Source organism: Eremothecium cymbalariae, chromosome 8 (assembly GCF_000235365.1).
Source record: "Eremothecium cymbalariae DBVPG#7215 chromosome 8, complete sequence".
Taxonomy (NCBI): Eukaryota; Fungi; Ascomycota; class Saccharomycetes; order Saccharomycetales; family Saccharomycetaceae; genus Eremothecium; species Eremothecium cymbalariae.
The window spans coordinates 556,987-577,497 of NC_016456.1; the positions used below are offsets into that span (position 1 = coordinate 556,987).

Genomic DNA, 20,511 nt, shown 5'->3' on the forward strand with positions numbered 1-20,511 from the left:
GCTAAATTCGAGGTTTTTTCCGAACTAGGAGGTTGTTTAGGTTGTTTATTACTGGAACTCGTTTTTCAGGATGGTTTGGTTTAACGCGGATGGTGTTTTTTGTAGTTTTTGTAGGGTTATTAGAGTTAGGGTTATTAGGGGAGGCGGTGATGAGATGAGGATTTTCTTGAGACGACCCTTCAATACAAATGATTTGGGGCAGATAGTAGAGTTTTAGGAAGTCTCTGATGTTTCTGTGAGCTTCTGAGGCACCTCTTACTGTGGAGTAGTCTTCTGCAGTTATGTAATGTTTAATGGAGTTGTAAATTTTGAGTGATCGTGGTATTACGGTGTCTTCGGAGGAAGGATTTTTAATGCTGTAAGGGGAAATGTAGGAACCAAAGACACCAATGACTGAGACTACTACGCCTAGTCTAAATTCTTGGCGAGCTTGAAGCTCTACCCAAAAGGATAATATTTTCATTTTTTCAAGCCTTTTTGGTGCGTCTTCTTGCAATTCTTCAAGGAATCTACCCTTTGGATCATCCGGATAAATTGGTATTTTATTGATTGCCAAATCATTTGGGTTATTACTCATGATATTGCCTACTTCCCAATTTTTGAATGAGGTATTTCTGAAGTAATGTTTAATAATTGATTTATCTTCTCCTGGGATTTGAACCGTTGCTTTAGTATCTGCTGTTGAAAAGTGACGAACGATTAATGTGTCGATTATTGATAACCACCATTTAAGTAGCTGATCTCCTGATAAGATGTGTTTTTTGGGGTTTTTAGAGGAATCCGGGAACAGATATTGTGGTTCAGGTCGTGTGAAAAGGGCGATCTTTGTTTTAATGGGGAGTTGGCAGTTAATGGATAAGAAAAGATCTTCTTCCTTAATATAAGATTTATTGTACTGCCCGTTTTTGCATCTTTCAGATAAGATTTGCAACGCACGTTTGGTAGTTGTTGTAGGTGTTATCAGATCAGAATAACCACCCAAATCTGGATGCATTTTTTTAACCCTTTTTAAATAGTATTTGGGGTCAATTGCAAGAATATAGTCCAAGATACTTTGCGTAACTTGTCCTATACTAACTTTTGCATCACAATAACCATTCGTGTCAGCTTTTGAAATAAAGACAATTCTCTCTGCAGTACCATTCTTTTCATCAATGACAATGTAGATGATAAGTTCTAATGCATAGAATACCTTTTCATTATGACTTAATGTAAAGAAGTGCTGCGTATTAACTGTTTTTGTCTCCACGGATGCCGTCTTATCTGTATTTTGTAGAGAAGTTAGAGGTAAACATTCTGCTGGAATACTCTGTAGCTGCACAACGTTAAATTGCTCACCCTCTGGCAGCACTGCAGCCAACCGTTCTCTTAATGTCATGCCTGTGATTTATAGTAGATGTGGTTCATGCATCTGATTGCACTGTCTGTTTTCTTCAACCTGTGAACATTTGCTTTTATGTTAAGTAACGCTTTCCCGGGAAGTTTCTCTTGGTAACGAATGGGTTAGAATAAAAGGTGAATCTTTGGATGCCAGCTTATTTTAACTTCTGAGAAACAATCTCTAATGCAAGAACAAAAGTAGAACGTATTATATAGCTAAAATTCCTACATTTACCTATTGTGTTTTCTTTCTTTTTATACAGAAACATATGGGCAGGGAAGGATTTAATAATAATAATATATATACACATATATACGTATAGTCTACAAACTCTCATAATCTTCTGGGTAAAAGATCAGCCGCTCCACACCCTCCTTAGTCAGAACAACCATCCTAATAACACCCCCAGATGAACCATCCCACTTAATAGCCTGCGATAGAGAATGCTTCATAAATCTTATAGTTTCCTCTTTGCTCATATTTTCTTTAAAGTTTTTATCACAGTAACCATAAATAAAAGTCGAGCCCGAACCTGCAATAGCATATGGAGCTTTATGAACTGATCCACCTAACGGTATAGTGTATACCTCACCCTTATTCTTGTCGTCATAACCAGCAACTATAATCCCTGCAGTTAAAAAATCCTTATTTTCATAACAGATAGTGCTGAACAGCGATGCCGCAGTATTTACGGATGGCTCACCATACTGAGCAGCATATAAATCCAGATGATGTTGAACAATGTCAGCAACCGCTTGAGTATCTGCAGCTGAACCAGACCTACAACACCAAATTTTATCGTGCACACGCGTTAATTTATCAGTCACACGATTCGCAATATAAGTACCTGTAGTAGTACGCGAATCTGCACCTAATATCACACCATCTTTATAAGTTACCGCCATACTGTAATAAATTGAAACTGTTAGTTAACTCTGAATATAAAAAGAAGAACTTGGCCTTCCTTTCTCTTTCCCAACTTATTGATTTAGTTGCAAAATAAAATATATCTGGAACACATACATAGAAGTACCCAAATTGACCTCCCCCTTCTTCAAACGGTTGACATCAACCTGAATTCCATCCATTGTTGATGATTCAATAGCCCTTACTGCTGGATACTAAACTCTCAGCTCTCTATATTACTTGTCGTTGCATTATTGAAGGAAGCATTTGCCACCCGAAAGGGAGATTCCATATACCTTTTAGTTATCGCTTCTCACGTGTGTAATTTTAACGTACGTGATGGTCGACGACAAAAAAGGGAAAGGTTTCAGTCAGATATCTGTCCATCTTTAAAATAAAAATACTTCAAGGTGGATGCTCATTGCATAGTATTTCATTCAAATATTTTAGACAACGGAGGGGGGGTGATTTGTGCTATGGATGATTCTGGTCCTTCCACGGAAAGTGATGTCACGGCATTACCAGATTTATCTTGTTCAGGAACGTTGGAGGACTACGGTAGTTCCACAAATGATCTTATAAGCAGAGATGTTTACCATTCGACAGGGTCGTTAATTCATAAAAGTATACATGAGTTAATGCGAGATCTGAGGTTATCAAAGAATATAGGTCGATATTTTGAACCCTCTCTACAGGGCCATGCTGGTCCTGAATACATATATTGGGATGATCGTTTCCTGTATGATAACACTAATATGCTAAAGAATGATATAGTTTCACCAATATTTGACGCGGAGGGAGATGAAGAGAATAGTTTTCAACCAGGGAATGAGGAGGATCCTGTTATTCAAGGGGTTTTCAACCTGATTCAAGTTTTTCTGCTGCGACATGGTTTGTCATTTGATTTCGTTAAGATCTTTGAACGGTACGTGAAATTGCTCAAGGAAAGTGACGTGGATCCACTGAAGGACCAATACTTGCTTGCAATTCAGAATGCATTAAGTGAAAGTTATGAATTCACGCCTGTGATGGATGCGATAGTGACTGCATTTTTAATGAAGCCGGAGAATGTTCCAATGAAACTTGCTTTAATGGAACATAGACATCAAATATTGGTGCTGAAGAAATGGTTTTTCAGCTGGAGGTTAAAGTGGAGCATCAATACAAATTTGCATGACTGTGAGGGTATTTGGAATAATTATTTTCTCAAAAAATATCTTAACAAGTGGTCAGAGAAGCATAAATTGGTTTCAGAATATTGGCCAGAAGATTCTGTAAATGCCAATTCATTCCGTCTCACATCTCTGGCGTTTGATCTGTGGACAAACAAATATACTATAAGCCAAACTAAAAAGAAAATGGCGGATAATTTCCATTTATTGACGTTCTTCACACGAATCAAAGATGTATCTGCAAAGATGAAGACTCTAGATTACAAGGCAAAGACCCTGCATTCTCATAGCTTAATTTCTCGGTATTTTCTGATATGGAAACTAAAGTTAAGGAATCAAAATTGCAAACCTACCATCGGTAACCTAATACAACGTATGATGCTATCCAAGATTGAAAAGAAGTTCATGGACATTAAGGAGTTGGAGAACTTTGGCTCATTTGCAGAAAATTCTCTCCTTCTTCGACCATTGATTTTAAAGTGGAAACTAAAGTTAAAACATCATGAATCCAGAGTTCAGAAGTTGGAGAGTTTACAGGCCAGCTTTATCAAGAAACGGGCATATGACACGTGGAGGAAGATGTTTGAGTATAGAGAACGGGAGTCATTGGCCAGAGTAACCTTGGATAATAATATCATCAAATTTTTCTTCCAAAAAATCTGGTCCAGAAGATTTTCTGAAAGAACTGTTCTATATCAAGTCGTCGCTACCAAAAATGAAGTTATACTAAAATCGATTCTAGCCCAATGGCAGAAAATTTGTGTATTGAAGTTGAAGGCAGATGTTGTTTATAACAAGACTGTTTTCAAAAAAACGATAAAGTATATGGTTTCAACATCTAAACTGAAGAAAATGCAAAAGCTAAAGAAGGAACAACTTCTTAAAAACGGACTTGGATTTTGGAAAACAAGATACCAAGAGGAACAGCATATAAAGTCCTTTAACAGGAAGGTGGTTGAGAGATATTGGGACCATGAACTTAAGAGGAAATACCTGGCTTTTGATGATCTGCTGTATATAACGGAATTGAGCTATCATTCAAATCTGGTCAAGAGCACATTTGCATATTGGAGAAGGAAGCAGATAGAAAAAGTGGAGCTAAATGAAAAGGCTGTAATTTATTTGAAATTAAAAGCTGCACAGAAATTGAAAAGGGCAATTTCAAAAACCGAATTAGTAAACTTCAGAGAACGGCACTTTGCTGGAATCGCTTCTGAAATATACATTCAAAGATATTTTCAGCTGTGGCATAAAAATGCCATCATTAGAAAGGGATTAAGATTGGAAATACTTCTCGAGTCTTTTAGAAGAAGCCAATCATATACTATTGCTCGAAGTTATTTATCCAACTGGAAATCAAAGTGGGAATTTTACTCAAGAGAGTGTAACAATATCGCAAGAAAGAAAACCAAGAGAGATTTAGGCAAGTGGTTATTAACAAAATTTGCTGATCAAATCGAACTGAGGAGATTATGGATGGATCAGGCAGATAATTTGAGAATCTCAATGCTAGTACTTAACTGCTTCATGTCATGGCTAGAAAGAATGGACGCAATTCAAAAACTGAGCTCTTTGGTACAGCTCAAGGTAGAAGAAAGGGATGTAAACCTAGTTGTTAAATGTCTTAGTAGATGGAATATGAAAACTCTCAAATTTAGAAGAAATCAGGAAACTGGTCAGATGTTTAGAGGTCGTTGGAATCGCGCTCTATTACGTTACATTATTACTTTATGGAAGGACAAAACTGAAAAAATGCCAAAACCAAAACCTAATGATCTTTTCAAAACCAATAATGACGTTTCCTCAGGCTTCATGACACCTCTAAAACTTGATAGAATAACCATACCTGGATCTGAGAGAATGATGAAGAATAAAATGGAGAGAATCAAAAATAGATATAGAGGAGCTCGTAGAGCAATCCCAAGTCCTATAAAGTCATCTAATGTGCTTGGTTCTTCGATTAAAAGGAAACTTTCCACAATGGTTAACACCAATCAACCGCATGATGATGCCTATGAAGATGATCATACTATGACTCCTGTCCCAAAGCTGAACATACTTCAGGAAGGCAAGAAATATAATTCGAGCGTCAAAAACTTGGATTTCTCTCGAATTCCTGAACTAGATCCTTTTTCGGTGAGAGAGCCTCAAAACCATAACATTCCATTCACCATTGGTAGGGCTGTTCTCTCTGACGATACGTACATCATAGATGAATCACCAACGAAAGCTAAAGGTCGCAAATCGCCTCTGAATTGATATAGCTATTCAACTAAATCAATTTTAAATAATAAGTAAATAATGTAATATTATTATTCATTAAAGTGAACCAGCCGTTACGAACTGCACAACTATCGTACAGAAAGATCCTAATGCTTCGATATAATCATAATCTAGATCTGAACACGCAAACCTACTATATAATGGACATGCAAAAACTCTTTCTAATAGAGGAGCCTTTGCTAGACAGTACCAGTCGACTATGATTTTTTTTCAATTGATTGCGACAGTCATACTGTTATTAAGTCCTTTGTCATGTGGTTTGTTATCGTCAGCTACTCCTAAGGCTAATTGGGAAAATGTTGAATTCAAGAGAATCGTTAATGTTTTAAAGTCTTACCCTCATGAATCCCTTGAATTGGTTATCAAGAATATTGGATCCACCCCAGAGTCTCACTACTATTTCACCCTCCCCGAGAAAGTCTTTAAGAAAGCATCTATTTTCTCAGCTTCTTTACCAGATCATAATATCTATGTTGATAGCTCACCAGATGCTGAGAGCACTGTTCGGGAAGATAGTGAGGACATTCGTTATATTCTTGTGCAGTTTCCATTTGAAGTTGCACCAGACCAGGAAATTCGTTTGAATATTAATTTTATGCATAATGCAGGTCTGAAACCTTACCCTGAGCATATCCAACTAGGTACTCCTCAGAACTTATTACTAAATACAAATAAATTACCGCACTCTCTATACCGCACTTTGAAATATAACCTAGAATTTGTTGGTGGCCAGGGTTTAAGTGAAGTTCCAACCTTTCAAGATAGCAGCAGTGACGGCCAACTTGATGGTGAAGTCTTAAAGTTTGGTCCAATCCTGAATATCGAGCCGTTTACACAGTCCAATGTGTCTGTTACTTATGTTCGCGAAGCACCATCGGTAAGAGTTATTAACTTGAATAGGAATATTTGGATTTCTCATTGGGCTAATACAATTCAATTTGATGAGTATTATGAGGTAACGAATGACGCTGCAAAATTGAAGGATGGATTTTCGAGAGCAGAGTTCATGAAAGGTCAGTATGCTCTCAAGCCAGGTAGTTATCTAATTGGGTTTGAAATGATGTTACCAGAGGAGTCGACTGATCACTACTACACTGATTTAGTTGGTATGGTTTCTACTTATAAAATTATTAGCAACCATATGTTCTTAAAACCTAGATACCCATTATTTGGTGGCTGGTTTTATAACTTTACTATCGGCTGGACCAATGAACTAAGCCAGTTCTTGCACACCGATGGTGCAGAACAATATATTGCTAGTATTCCAATCTTAAATGGTCCACTTGATACTTTCTACGACCATGCAAATATATCCATTTACTTGCCAGAGGGTGCTGAAATACTTGACCTAAAATCTACTCTACCTATTTCTAATGTGAACGGTTCGACTGAACACTCATTTTTTGATCTATCAAGTGGACATGTTAAGGTAACTGTTGAAATCAACAACTTAGTTGACAATGCCCAAAAGGCACAGCTCTTTATAAAGTACAAATACTCGAAGTATATGATGTACCGGAAGCCTATAAACATTGCAGCGTATATATTTGTTGCTTTGATGAGTTTCTTCTTCCTAAAACAGATAAATTTTAGAATTGACCCATAAATGCTTCATATTTTTAAAAACAAAATATGTATCGGATCCTTTAAGAGCAATTATATATTTTACTAATTTTTTTCGATTACTCTCCAACTGCGCCTTATATTCCTCTCCATATAATCTTTTCTATAGCTTCGTAGGACTTATATTGGTGTGTCCTAAAAATGCCAATGTATTGGCATTCAGTGACAGATTGGACAAACCAAACTAGCGCTATCTTCCCAAATAACTCTTCAGTATTTGTATGGGATAGCTTATTGCAAAATGCTTCACGGACAGTATGGGGCAACTTCAATTCTTCGGAATCTACTGCTTTCTTTAAAATGTTAATGATCTTTTCTCCCGGGAGGGTTTCTTTAAAAGCTGTGAAGAAGTCGTAAACGTTAATAACGGCGTTCGCCTCCCTGTATAATTTGAAAAGTTGGCAAATTGGTGGATCAATTAATTTATTTAATTCCATTTCCAATTTATTTTCAGAATTTGAAATAGTGTGTGGGGCAGGAAACATTCTCTCACAGTTTAACAAATTATCTTCCATGTTCGAGCGAAGAAATGGGGAAAGGGCCTGCGTTAATAAACCGTTATTGTTGTCAAGAGTAAATAATTCTTGGAAGACTATGTCAACAGGTTCGAAATATAACTTTTCTCGATGTTTGTGGCATTGTGGCCAAGGTTCAAGGAAATCATTAAGTGTTCCCAGGAGCAAGTGATGATAAAGTTCAATGACGTTATAATCACAAATGCCCATTTTATTTTCTAGAAAATCGACAACAAAGTTTAAATGACGATTGATGGGATTATCTCTCACTAGGAATTCAGCGAAAAACTCTTCTAGTGCTTTATTACTATTCTCCAGTAGTGATAGAATATCTTCCGAAGGGGCATGCTCCCTAACCATACCCTCGATAAAGGTCATAAAAGTATTACACTTTATTAAACCTTGGACATATTTATCATCAAAATGGTTCATGTTTGTTAAATCGATAAACATAGAGTAAGGATTTTGGAAAAAATACCCCATTAAAGAGTAATCTAGTATTTTAATTAGCAGCTGTAGATGCTGATTAGATTTATTGTTCATTTTGTCCAATATGAATTTGACAAATCTTGGAGACAGATTGAGTTTACCATCGACAATGCTTAAGAAGCTTTGAAAGACTCTATTTGCATATTTATGGCCTTTGTTATACGACAGGTCTACCTTGCTGAAATTATGTTTCAATAAACGAACAGTACTCTGCTTTAGATTCTTCTCAAAATTTGAAATATTGGTATTAATGTTAAATAAGAAGCATATCTTGACCTGTTCATTATTTAAGGTTGGCTTCAATAACCAGATGAAGTCCTCCAAAACTTGAAAATAGAATGAATCCACCTCTTTAAAGTTTATTATCAAATTCAAATTCTTCTGATATCTCTTGTAGAAGTTTTCTAACATAGATATATCGTACAGCACACCATCAACATCCCCTGAATTATTCTTCACTAGTTCATCATTAATGACTTCACCTTGGTCTCCAGTAGTTGACTCTTCTCGTTCTTGTATTTCATCCTGTTTCTTTCCCAACTTTAAATTTACTGCCGATTGTAACTTGAACATTGACCTTCGTAAGATCATACGTAAATTAGGCGATTCTTTAGGAGTCAATTCGATCACAACATTCATATGCTTATTATCATCCGCGGGTGCTTCAATATTTGTAGATCCATCCGATCCTAATAGGAACAAACTGGTAAAGTACCTCCCTTTGGATAACGAAATGGCATTTGAAATAGCGCCAGGAATACTTCCATACACATCTCTTTGAATACCATCTAGAATTATATCCACTTGATAATGGAATTGATTATAAAGTTGATGGTAAAGCTCCCATCTCTGTCGGACCATGCTTTCAGGCTCTTCACCATTGAACAGCCTCACAAAGGGTACATTGTTCGAATCGAAACGCTCCAGCTTTCTGCGTTTAACTCTTGGCGTTAGAGAATAATGTGTCTTCTGAGTATCTGCAAAATCTGCCGCATTCATTGCCAAAGTCTTTTGTCTCTTGCGTACTGTTAGCGTTCTATTTTAACATATAATATGTTCACGCAATCTGTGAGAAGCTAGGATAAAAGTTAATAAAATTTTAGTTCAAGATCTACAGCGATGGACAGAAACAAACACAACACAAGAACAAAACCCAATAAGCTCAGTGACATCTCTCATAAGCCTAATATAAAGTATCATGATGTTTCATTAAAATTATTTACAAATATAATAACTGTCTATTCATTCATAGTGAAAATATGGTACTTGACGTCCATTGCCGTTCAGTCAAAAAAAGACTAACAAAAAAACAACTATCAACACTAATCTACATCCCAAACGTTCTCTGATTCACCTTTGAACCTAGGCACTCTCACAGGCTCCCAGTCTTGCTCAGATAACCCCTGGAGACGATAGTATTCCTCTTTAATATCAACTTTCCTCCTATTACCTTTCAATTTAATTAATTCTTCATCCTTCATTTCTTGAATTCTACGGTCACTACGTTCATATTTAACAGCAGTGAAACTTGAAAGCCAATATGATCCTAAACCCATTAATAGGCAGAAGGGCAATCCGTAGTAGAGAAACGGATTCTTTTTTAGTAGTATTTGATATCTACCAGGAAGAGATGCATTATATTCAAGTTGTTGTCTTTTCGACCTAAACTTCTTAGCACCGAAGGACATAACTCTAGCACTAAAACTATTATTAGCAACCACCGCTTGGTTTATTCGTAATATTACAGCTTTAGTTGATGAGGTAAGGGGTCTGAAATGTATTGAACTTCATCAAAACCGTTTTTTTTGAATTTTGATCCAGCTTGTGGATATCTCATGATACGTTAATCTCACCGACGTCACAAAAGTCTAAAATGACAGTGACTTTAATTCTAGCGGTTAAATGTAGTGATAACAATGTGGATACAAAGGGGTCAGCTTTATAATGAATACATCAGTATCGTTGGAGAATGAGTATTTTCACTATTTTTCAAGGTTTATCTATAGCTATGTGGATCTCAGTGATAATACCGCATTGCTTATGCTAAAATTCTATCCTGACGGAGTTCACAATCCATATAGGAACCCTTATAATTATACTGCACAAATCTATTCGAACTTTTTAAACAGCACGAGAACTGGATCAGCTCAACGGGATTATGGAATAAATTTTGAAACTTTTCTATCGGGTGTGTTAATATCATTTTTATACTGCTTATGCCAGACATTATTGTTCTCATATCTCAGAACTAGACTTCCCAGGATTTACCAACCTAATGTGTATTTAACAGAACATCCTGTAACTCCGGCTCCAATTACCAAGAGTATTAAAAGTCGATTCTTTAGTTGGGTTACTACGACTTGGGGAGCACCATTGGATTCATATAAGAAATACGGGTTAGATTCTTTCTTTTTCCTAAGATATTTGAAAGTATTATGCGTTTATTTTCTTATACTATCTCTGGTTACAATACCGGTATTAATCCCCATTCATTATACATCAGGTTACAAGGTGCTGGACTTGCCAGGTAATTCAAGAGAGTTTATTGCAAAACATCGTCATAATGTTGAAGGAGATCGACTCTTATCTCAATTTTCATTAAAAGCAACTGGGCTTGATGAAATATCCATGTCTAATATATCCCCAAGACATTCTTCGAGGTTAATCTTCCATTTTATTCTTGGGATCTTTGCAGTGGTCTGGTTTCATGCAACTTTGATCACAGAGCTCGACTACTTTGTGACGCAAAGAAACAAGGCGATTTTGGGAGAAGATCCAGAGGCTCAGAAGCAGCAGTGTGCTATGTTTCTCAATAATATTCCGGATAAGTTCATGACCAATGAGCGTGGATTAGTCGAATTTTTCCACTCTATGATTCCAGATTCTGTTTATCAGATTGTATTCATTCCAAAAGAATACAGGGAATTGAAAGATAGGAAAAAGACAGAAGCTGCTTTGTTTCATGAAATTGAGAGTGTATCTTATGATATTATTAGAAAAAAATTCTATATGAAGGGGTCTATAGGCCCCATAACTTTTGTGAACAAGTCACTTCCTCCTAACTTAGCTTCATCCACAAGCACTGTATGGACCGAAGATAGAAATGTAGCCCTTGAGCAAGCACTTCATCATATCAATTATTCAACTGAGTTTAAAGCCAGAATAGAAAGTAAAAAAGGAATGAAAAATGGATTTTATTTCAAAATTACAAAATGGAAGTTATATTTGAGAACGATTTTAACTTGTGACTTTATATTTGGATTACGAATTAAATGGTGGAAGTTAAGATTCAATAAGTTACGAATATCAATTCCAATAGTAGGTTATGACCAGATATATCATATTGAAAATAAGTTACGAAAATTAGAAACTGTAATAGCCCGGTACAATCGTATCATACAAAAGGGTCACAAGGAAATAACAGTTTACCACGCCGAACAAGAAAGACCAGTAGATTCAGATGGAAGACCACCGTTAAAATCTAAGCAGGCTGTTGTGGTTTTCAAAAATGCACTACTTGCACATATTTTTGATCAATTACTTCTTTCAGATGGTACTAGTACTATGAAAGAAAAAATCCTCGGTATAAATCCTGAAGACATCCATTGGAAGAATATTACAGTAACTAATAGATTGGTTTTAATGTTTCGTGTTGCTCTTTCTAACTTTCTTAGTGTTATGGTTATTGTTGGATGGGTCATCCCTGTTGCCTTCGTTGGTTTAATATCACAAATACCGTTCATAGCCAAGCTTGTTCCAGTTCCAAGTTGGAGCTCAAATTCATCTTCAATTTTTGACAAGTCACTTGCAAGTATTGTGCCTGTTATGACTTTGATATTTCTAACAGAGGGGGTACCATTTTTATTTAGATGGTTTGGCTGGCTAAAGTGTTGTAGATCTGGGTCTGCTACAGAGTTGGATGTCCAAAAATGGTTTTTTGCATTTTTATTCGTTCATATTTTCTTAGTGGTGACGATATCGTCTGGAATTTCTGTGATAGTAGAAAAATTGGTGAATAATCCTGTTAGTATTCCAGACTTACTTGGAACTAATTTACCCAAAAGTTCAAACTTCTTCTGTTCATTCGTTCTCATTAGAGGGATGTCCTACTTTGGTGGTAATTTTATGCAAATAAAAAATTTGCTATTCGAGTTATTCTACTATAGATGGAAAGTCTTCACACCAAGAGGAACATTTGAGAGAAATACCAATATTCAGCAATATCAATGGGGATCTGTCTATCCAATGTTTTCAGTTTTGGCATGCATTGGGATAATTTACTGTGTTATTTCTCCCATAATATTACTATTTGCCAGTTTTTCATTTGCATTGGTTATGTTTTCATTTAAGTACTCGATAAAGTACCAATATAACCCTGTTAATAAATCTGAAACATTTGGCAAGTATTATCCTATGGCACTCATGCAATTGTACGCCGGCATTTACTTCTTAGAAATTTGTTTGATTGGTATGTTTACAATTTCCAATTGTTATAGGTTGTCCCTCGGCATGATAATTGTTTTGATATTCACAATCAGCGCACATTTTCAGATTTGGAGTAATTACAAATATCACCTCAATCATATTCCTGCCCAAATATCAATTGAATCCATAGAGGCTACTCCATACAATTTTTGTATCCCCAGCCTCGAAGGTTGCAGAAACAATATATGGATTCCAAGTGACAAATACGGAGTTTCAACATCCGTTCGAACATTCTTGGAGGAAAAGTATGACTTAACTTGTAGTCAGAAGGATTGTCATCTTGATGAGTTTGGGAACTTGGTAGTTACAGGTAGGCCTTCATAGATGCGTAAATACATAGAAGAAAACAAGTTTATTTGGATCTGATTTTATTCAGAGTTTTTTACAGGATCATCATCCTGCAACTCCGTTTTTTCTTCTCTTGTATTCTTACTTCTAGGCCACAAACTAGGAAGTTTAACAAATTGAAATCTTGGTTCAACACATCTATCCATAAACCACTTGTTGATTTGATCCTGAAGCAAACTACTTATCTTTGGGATGTTTTCCAATTTTGACCTAGAACCGATCAGAGACTTAATATCAAATTCCATTCGATAATCAGGGGAAAAAGAAAATACCAAATAATGACCATCTTCTTCTGATTCTTCATCTCTATCGGATGAATCGGTCACGGTTGGCACAAACTCCTCTGCAGTAGTCAAAGATACGGTCAAACAAGCTTGAAACCTAACCATAGACACTGTTAGTTGAACAGGTAAGGAAGCAGTTAGCGGCTTAGGGTAATTCATCAAAAGCCTGGTCTCAATGCCCAATGCAAGTCTATCACTGAGATCAATATCGATTTTAGCTTCCAATCTCTTTTTGTTGAGATTTGGAGAGTATTGAATCCTACAATTAGAGAAAATAGGGAAATCATCACCTATATCGAGTTCAGTGATTTTTATAGAATCCAGATACTGAGGCAACTCATCAGATTTTCTGGAGATGTAGTCATTTAACGAATGAATGATATTATCTTTCCTTAATGCCTCCTCACGAAATTGGTCAATCATTTGAGCAATAAGGACATTAAACCAATCTAATGACTCTGGAGAATGCGTTTCAACGGTATAGTAGGTCTTTTCAAGTATAGTATTGATCTGCCTAGAGCATTCGTTTTCTTTGTCGTCAATAAAATCCGACCCATCCTTTCCCCCTCGCTTGATAATGGTCGACAAGAAACGACTAGTTGTCAAAGATAAAAGTTGTGGACCAGCGATGCCCGGGTTAATATTCGACCCTGAATTCTGTGGAGTTTCTCCACTTCTTTTAGACGGCCCATCGCTGAATATAAAGAACTTAATGAAGAATATAAGTACCATAATCACACTTAGTTGTCCCGCAACCAATCCCTGAACAAACGACCATGAAGAAAATGTATAGGAACTTGAAGGCGGAAGTAGTGGAGCGTTACTCGGCAACATCGGTAAGGTAAAATGAGGATTCTGGGCTCCACTAGAAGTCGTAGGAGAAATTAGGACACCATTTTGTCCAATGTTGTAAAAACTATCAAGGAAAAGTTTATGCAGATGTTGAGGCAACGCTTCTCTAATAAAATCATCTAAAGAAATCAATTGCTCATCAGCATTATCGATAATGCTACCGTTGTTTCCTCCAGTTCCAATACCAACACTACTTCCATTATCATGTTGCTCATCACTAACCCAACTATCGTTCACTTTTAACAACGATTCGATCGCACTTGATACTCCCAACACATCACTCGTCATATTCAGAGTCTTCTAAAACGCCCTACTAAGCTTTACTCTTCCTTGCAGCCGTCCAAAGATCATTCAAAAACTATATATATCAAATTATAATTATCATTTTTATTACTACTATTATATCATCATGTACCGAAAGCTATATTCATAAATATATTACCCGGACACAAAATATTAACATATTTTAAGGTCGATTAATAAAAACGTTAGAAGATCGTGTGAGCAGCTGAAATAATTAACTATGACGATCATCACCATCATTGTCTATGTATAACCCAACCTCTAAAACACTCAGTATGTCCCTATAACTATGACCAAGATTCCAAGTACTATAACCATGGTAATAAGTAAACCGGTGCCTTAATGTATATATAGCTCAGAATCTCTCTTGAGTCAAATGCGGTGTACGAACATATCCCATACATATATACTGTTGTAGTACGTATTTTCAGAAGTTACGGATAACAGCCACCGTTCTCAGACAAAGAATCGAATACTAATTGATTGACTCCAACGCTCGGAACGATAGCTATTTATTTATATGAAGGTTCAGAAGTTCTTCCTGGTAGCAGAAATCAGAAAACTATCATGATCTGTATAACGTCCATTATGTATTAGTAATTGTCAGCAAGAAACATTGGCTGTCAATTTATACACAACTCTGATACTAGTACTTCGCCCTCATAGCCAGTCAGATCAGCCCAGATAATTGAAGCTTACAAAGTAAACGACCCAGACGTCTAGGTTAATTGATTAGTTAAATTAAGATAGGGGAAAAGGAAAGTAGGTAGTGTACGATGCTGTAATTTCATTTTCCCAACTCTTTTGTGTTTACAAAAAATCATAAAAGTGGAGATGCCTCTAGAAATGTAAAGCTTTTGGAGTGAATGTATGTTTGTTATATTAGTTATATTATTGATATGCTTGGCTATATAAAAGACGGTAGAGTTGTAATTGTTTTAAAAAACGCTCAGCTGAGCTGAACACAAAGACAAGTTATTCTTAGATATACACATACACACATACACACATACAAAGAAGCACATTTTAAAAATATAATATAAGGTTATTTGAATAATCAGATAAATATCGAGCATAATTCAACACCCGTTATGTCCAGTCTAGATCCCAACAAGAAATCGCCCGAACGCAAGTCCCTTGACCCTAATAGTAAGACATTAAATCCAGAAGCATCACGTCTTCGTGTTAATGATGTGCTTAAGGCTTTAAACATCACCCATAAGCATCCAACCTCACCACAGGCAAACAATTTAACTGTTATAAGCTCCGTTTTCAAAACCTGCGACGAAGAAGTTCTATTAAAGTCATTGGTAGGGAATTCACATTTTTGGTCACGATTCTTTGGATTGGTAAACAAATATGCTTATAGTAATAGTTTGCTCAATTCTTCAATTAGTGTGTTACGAGCAGCGGAGCATATGTTGTTGACAACCAAGAATATACCAATTGATATATTAGTGACTTTTTGCAATGCTTTTCAAGGCAACCTCAACATAATATCAATCTTTGCGGAGGAATTAATTGGACAGCCTGAAACAACCAAGATGAATGTAGAAATAATTCGTGTTGTTGGGAATTACATGTCTTGTTTGAATATGGCAGCAAAGAAATCTCCCGATGCAGTTGCATCAAATATCGCGGAGTTTTTTCTTTCTGTCAGAGGTACAGGGTTCCTTACTACGTTGTCATATATTATTGAAGAAACTCCCGATGAGAAATTTTACGAACTGTTCAAGAGGGTGTTTATTACTCCATTAAAGACCATGACTATATTCATGGCTGAAAATAAAGTATCTAATTCTACTCTGCCATTTGTCAAGACATTAAATGATACTATTGAGAAATCCTTCTATTTAAATAAAAAACTAAAAGTCAGTTTATTGAAATGAATGTAGAATGCAGAGATCCTACTATGTTCACAATTTTACAGCTGGTAGATACTATTACCCTTCTCAAAGATGAAAACTTGTCTTTGAAGAAAGGTGTGACAGAACAGCTGCTGTTTGGTAAAAATCCATTTCCACTAATTAGCGGCTGTGTGGGAATATCAAACATGGCATATGAAATTTTCAGTGAACTCTGTAAGAAAAAGGATTCACCACGGTTCTTGGTTCATTTATTATTAAACAAAGAAGCTATCATCTTTGCCTTGGTTCACAAATTAACAATATTCTGGGCTCAATCGCGTTCTAAAACCAGTGCAGATTTACAATGTTTGTTCGATTTACTTCAGCATTTAATTGACAAGATTGATGAAGCTTTGCATAAAAATGATCAAGAGTCATCGGCTCTTGAACTTACTTTGGAAATAATAAACTCAATGCCATACGAAAATCTCAGATTATTACAACTGAAGCAGCTGAAAAATAAGCAGTACCAAAAATGGAACCAATATGCATCCCATTTCAACACCATGCTGAAAAAACAGGCAGAAGAATATGTTCGTCAACAAAGGCTGTTCCAATTACAAACTGGTACTTGGGTCTATTCAGAGGACCCGACTGAATATCATGTGAGACATCCTAAAGTATATTTTTTGGTGTTATCTGACAATCAGCATAGTTTACTAGCAAGAGAATTCAAGTATAGGGTTGAAAGGATACCAACTGTTGAACAGAGCAATATCAAGACATTAGATACAGATGCTGTTGTTGGCCGCGGAACTATAGTTGTACCCTTAAAACGTATTGTTGAATTTTATTCCAGGGAATTACAGCACAAAAAGAAAATGCCAAACCATAAGAGACTGATTAATATTGCCAGCAAGACTATATATACTGAGGTTCAGTTGTTGGATAAGAATTCAAAAAGTTTTTTAACGTTTTATCTTGATAATAGAGAGGCATCATATATCTGGTTGGATGGGCTACAACTGGTTGCTTCACAGAAGCAACCAAAAATTTCCAAATCTACCAAGAGTCAAATCGATACATTAATTGATATTAGGAAGAATATTCAAATGATAGGCTTAAATGACTATAGATTTGCAGAAGGTTTTGAATTAGATGTGACCGATGATGAACAGTATTATGATCTAGACACATTAAGCACTCTGACTGAAGATTTCTTTTATGATTGATAATCTTACATTATTAAAAGACACAAAATTGAGAAAGTCTTACATGCATAATTGTTATTGTTATTACTATTATTACTGTCTTTATTTCTGAGTTTAAATCCTTTTGTTTCTATTTGTTGCATGTAGCCCAATTTTATTGGTTGATTATCGATTTCTTGTTTATAAATGTACAGATCTCTTTATAATAAAATTACTAAAGAGCATGTATAGTCAAAGTCGGGTTAGACCGGGAGATTTAATATGTTCCTTTTATATACAATGATATATTATGCTCTAGATTACTCTATGGCAACTAGTGTTTACTTCTTTACCTTCCTACGGTTCTTTTTTTGCTGCCATCTTTCTTCTGTATCTTGAACGACCGCTCTTGATCATTGGTGCGATCACTCTTGGTTTTCTTGTAAGAACGAGAGCCATTTTCTTCTTGAGCTTCGTCTCTCTTTCTCTTTTTGCTGTTAGTGTGTTTCTTCGTCTTAGCGAATGCCTGTAAAATTGAAGAATTCTTCTTTTCAGATTCAGTTTGGAACCAAGTTCTTCTGGGACGTGCTTGAATCTCTTGCTTATGTTTTAACATATTTTCACCTTTACGCAATTCCATTTCAGCTCTCAAGATCTCTTTCTCTTGCTTTTCTTCCTCTAAAACTTCAGCGACAACATCAGTCTTAGCTTCCACAAGCTTATTTATTTCTTCCACCCTGTTCCAGTCGACTGTCCTACCGCATACTCTACTATTGTTAGCTTTACTTTCATGGACTGATTTAATGGCACTCTTAACAATGTTTCTGTCCTGTGTCGATTCACCGACAAAAGAAACAGATGTACCTTCTCTACCAGCCCTGGCCGTACGTCCAACTCTGTGTAAGTAGACCTCATGATTCTTTGGCATATCAAAGTTTATAACCACTTCAATCTTCGGAATATCCAGTCCTCTAGAAGCCAGATCCGTACAAATCAATACTGGGACTTCCAGGGATTTAAAGCTATTGACAGACTGTAAACGTTGTTCTTGTGTTAATGAACCATGTAGTTCACCAACTTTCATGCCCAATAACCCCAAAATAACACGTAATCTATGTGCCATTTCTTTTCTAGAGACAAATACAACAATTCTCTTTTGACTTGAACTGTCTAACTTTCTTATCAAATGATATAGCAATGCTGGTTTCAAATGATCTCTCTTACGAATACGTACAAACTCCTGGGATAGCTTAGCGGCTGCTTGTTTTGGAGGATCAATCATAATTCTAACCGGCTTCTTCAAAGACAAAGAAATTAGCTGTTTAATTCTCGAATTCATTGTGGCAGAAAACAGTAAAGTTTGTCTTCTGCTAGGAATCATAGACATAATCTCATTTAACTCATCTTGGAAACCTTCTTCTAACATTCTATCAGCCTCATCTATCACTAAAATCTCCACTGAATCTACACTGAAAGAGGCAGAGTTTCTAATATGATCTATAATTCTACCAGGCGTAGCAACAACAATATCAGGTCTAGTCTTTAAAGCTTGCTCTTGCTGTCTCAAATTCAAACCACCAACAGCCAATCCAAATGTAAGACCATTAACAAATTTTCCAATCTTCTTCCCCACATCAGCTACCTGGATGGCTAACTCACGTGTCGGGATCAGTACAATAACCCTCGTACAGGCTACCTTAGATGGCTTATATAACAACCGCTCAATAGTGGGGATCATAAATGCTGCTGTCTTACCAGAACCAGTTACAGCGCCGGCAACAATGTCCTTGCCTAGTAACGCAATAGGAATGGTTGCACTTTGAATTGGAGAAGGCTTTACATACCCAAGCATGTTCAACCCCTTCAACACAGGACGGGATAAAGATAGGGAATTAAATGAACTGTGTAAAACTTTCTTAGCATCGTCTGCCTCCTCAGATGGAGCATAGAATTTGGCGATTTCATCAGCAGTATCTTCCTCCTTCTGTTCTTCGCCTTCAGAATCTTGTGACAATCCATCTTCCTCAAAAGAACTTTTATTTCTTGATCACTCTCAGCGGACGCTTCTTCCTCACTACCTTCCATTTCTTCTGCTGCCACAGCACCCATACCAAACCCATCCATTGCCAAGTCATCATCATCATCCTCGTCCTCTAGATCTTCATCCGACCCTACCTGAGCAGCCATCTGAATCAAACCACCCTTTCTTCTTATTATCCCATCGAGATCAACATCCTTCTTGGCATCATCTCCATCTTTCTCCTCATCTCCCAAGAAATCCCACCCTTCGATCTTGGTAACATCTTCCATACCATCAATATTAAACGAGAATTGAGGGTTCAAATCCTCATCAGCATCCTCATCTACTTCCAACTCATTCTTCTTACCCTTTCCCGCCTTAGTCTTCTTCAATTTCTTAGTTTTGCTAACCTGTAACTTGGCCTTATTCTCTTGTGAAAGCTCATCGTCTGATGCATCGAAGTCTGGAATATCTTCCTCACTATCACTGATCGTCGGAACAAAATCCCCAAACGCCTTAAACTTCTTAACTGACATGCTTAAACCTGATGGAAATCCAGATACCGCACTTATACAAGACGCGCAGCGTTTAATGAATAACTTGAATATATACATCGACATCATCGTGCTCATCTCTGCTCATCTCTTTTTAAAAATGGGAAAACCGTCAAAATTTTTCACGAACCATTTAGATCACGTGGCCACAGATCTTCGTAAACGAATTTGAATTATAAAGGTCGTAAATACTACATACACATGGTTCACATTATCTAGATGTTTAAGAAGCAAACAAATATTCGTTAATATATTGTAC

The 20,511-nt window shown here is 36.4% G+C and overlaps 8 protein-coding genes and 2 further genes across 8 annotated transcripts; 4 read left to right on the top strand and 6 right to left on the bottom strand.

Moving 5' to 3' along the window:
* Nucleotide 1: 1 nt before the first annotated feature.
* RTT109 (H3 histone acetyltransferase RTT109) lies at nt 2-1,378 on the bottom strand (the record flags this gene model as incomplete). The annotated part of the gene is made up of 1 exon (XM_003648326.1): nt 2-1,378. The coding sequence occupies one exon, from the start codon at nt 1,376-1,378 to the stop codon at nt 2-4; it is 1,377 nt and encodes a 458-aa protein (XP_003648374.1).
* A 326-nt stretch (nt 1,379-1,704) lies between these two features.
* On the bottom strand, nt 1,705-2,469 carry PRE3 (proteasome core particle subunit beta 1; the record flags this gene model as incomplete). The annotated part of the gene is made up of 2 exons (XM_003648327.1): nt 1,705-2,287; nt 2,405-2,469. 2 exons carry the CDS (start codon nt 2,467-2,469, stop codon nt 1,705-1,707), a joined length of 648 nt encoding a protein of 215 aa, XP_003648375.1.
* A 294-nt stretch (nt 2,470-2,763) lies between these two features.
* Nucleotides 2,764-5,718, top strand: SFI1 (Sfi1p; the record flags this gene model as incomplete). The annotated part of the gene is made up of 1 exon (XM_003648328.1): nt 2,764-5,718. The coding sequence occupies one exon, from the start codon at nt 2,764-2,766 to the stop codon at nt 5,716-5,718; it is 2,955 nt and encodes a 984-aa protein (XP_003648376.1).
* Nucleotides 5,719-5,941: 223 nt separating this feature from the next.
* On the top strand, nt 5,942-7,348 carry OST1 (dolichyl-diphosphooligosaccharide--protein glycotransferase subunit OST1; the record flags this gene model as incomplete). Its single annotated transcript, XM_003648329.1, has 1 exon — nt 5,942-7,348. One exon carries the CDS (start codon nt 5,942-5,944, stop codon nt 7,346-7,348), a length of 1,407 nt encoding a protein of 468 aa, XP_003648377.1.
* A 94-nt stretch (nt 7,349-7,442) lies between these two features.
* Nucleotides 7,443-9,368, bottom strand: ORC3 (origin recognition complex subunit 3; the record flags this gene model as incomplete). The annotated part of the gene is made up of 1 exon (XM_003648330.1): nt 7,443-9,368. The coding sequence occupies one exon, from the start codon at nt 9,366-9,368 to the stop codon at nt 7,443-7,445; it is 1,926 nt and encodes a 641-aa protein (XP_003648378.1).
* Nucleotides 9,369-9,691: 323 nt separating this feature from the next.
* COX16 (Cox16p) lies at nt 9,692-10,057 on the bottom strand (the record flags this gene model as incomplete). The annotated part of the gene is made up of 1 exon (XM_003648331.1): nt 9,692-10,057. The coding sequence occupies one exon, from the start codon at nt 10,055-10,057 to the stop codon at nt 9,692-9,694; it is 366 nt and encodes a 121-aa protein (XP_003648379.1).
* A 256-nt stretch (nt 10,058-10,313) lies between these two features.
* Nucleotides 10,314-13,178, top strand: SPO75 (Spo75p; the record flags this gene model as incomplete). Its single annotated transcript, XM_003648332.1, has 1 exon — nt 10,314-13,178. The coding sequence occupies one exon, from the start codon at nt 10,314-10,316 to the stop codon at nt 13,176-13,178; it is 2,865 nt and encodes a 954-aa protein (XP_003648380.1).
* Nucleotides 13,179-13,222: 44 nt separating this feature from the next.
* On the bottom strand, nt 13,223-14,626 carry MMM1 (ERMES complex subunit MMM1; the record flags this gene model as incomplete). The annotated part of the gene is made up of 1 exon (XM_003648333.1): nt 13,223-14,626. The coding sequence occupies one exon, from the start codon at nt 14,624-14,626 to the stop codon at nt 13,223-13,225; it is 1,404 nt and encodes a 467-aa protein (XP_003648381.1).
* Nucleotides 14,627-15,732: 1,106 nt separating this feature from the next.
* Nucleotides 15,733-17,720, top strand: Ecym_8283 (the record flags this gene model as incomplete).
* A 307-nt stretch (nt 17,721-18,027) lies between these two features.
* Nucleotides 18,028-20,330, bottom strand: Ecym_8284 (the record flags this gene model as incomplete).
* Between the last annotated feature and the right edge of the window lie 181 nt (nt 20,331-20,511).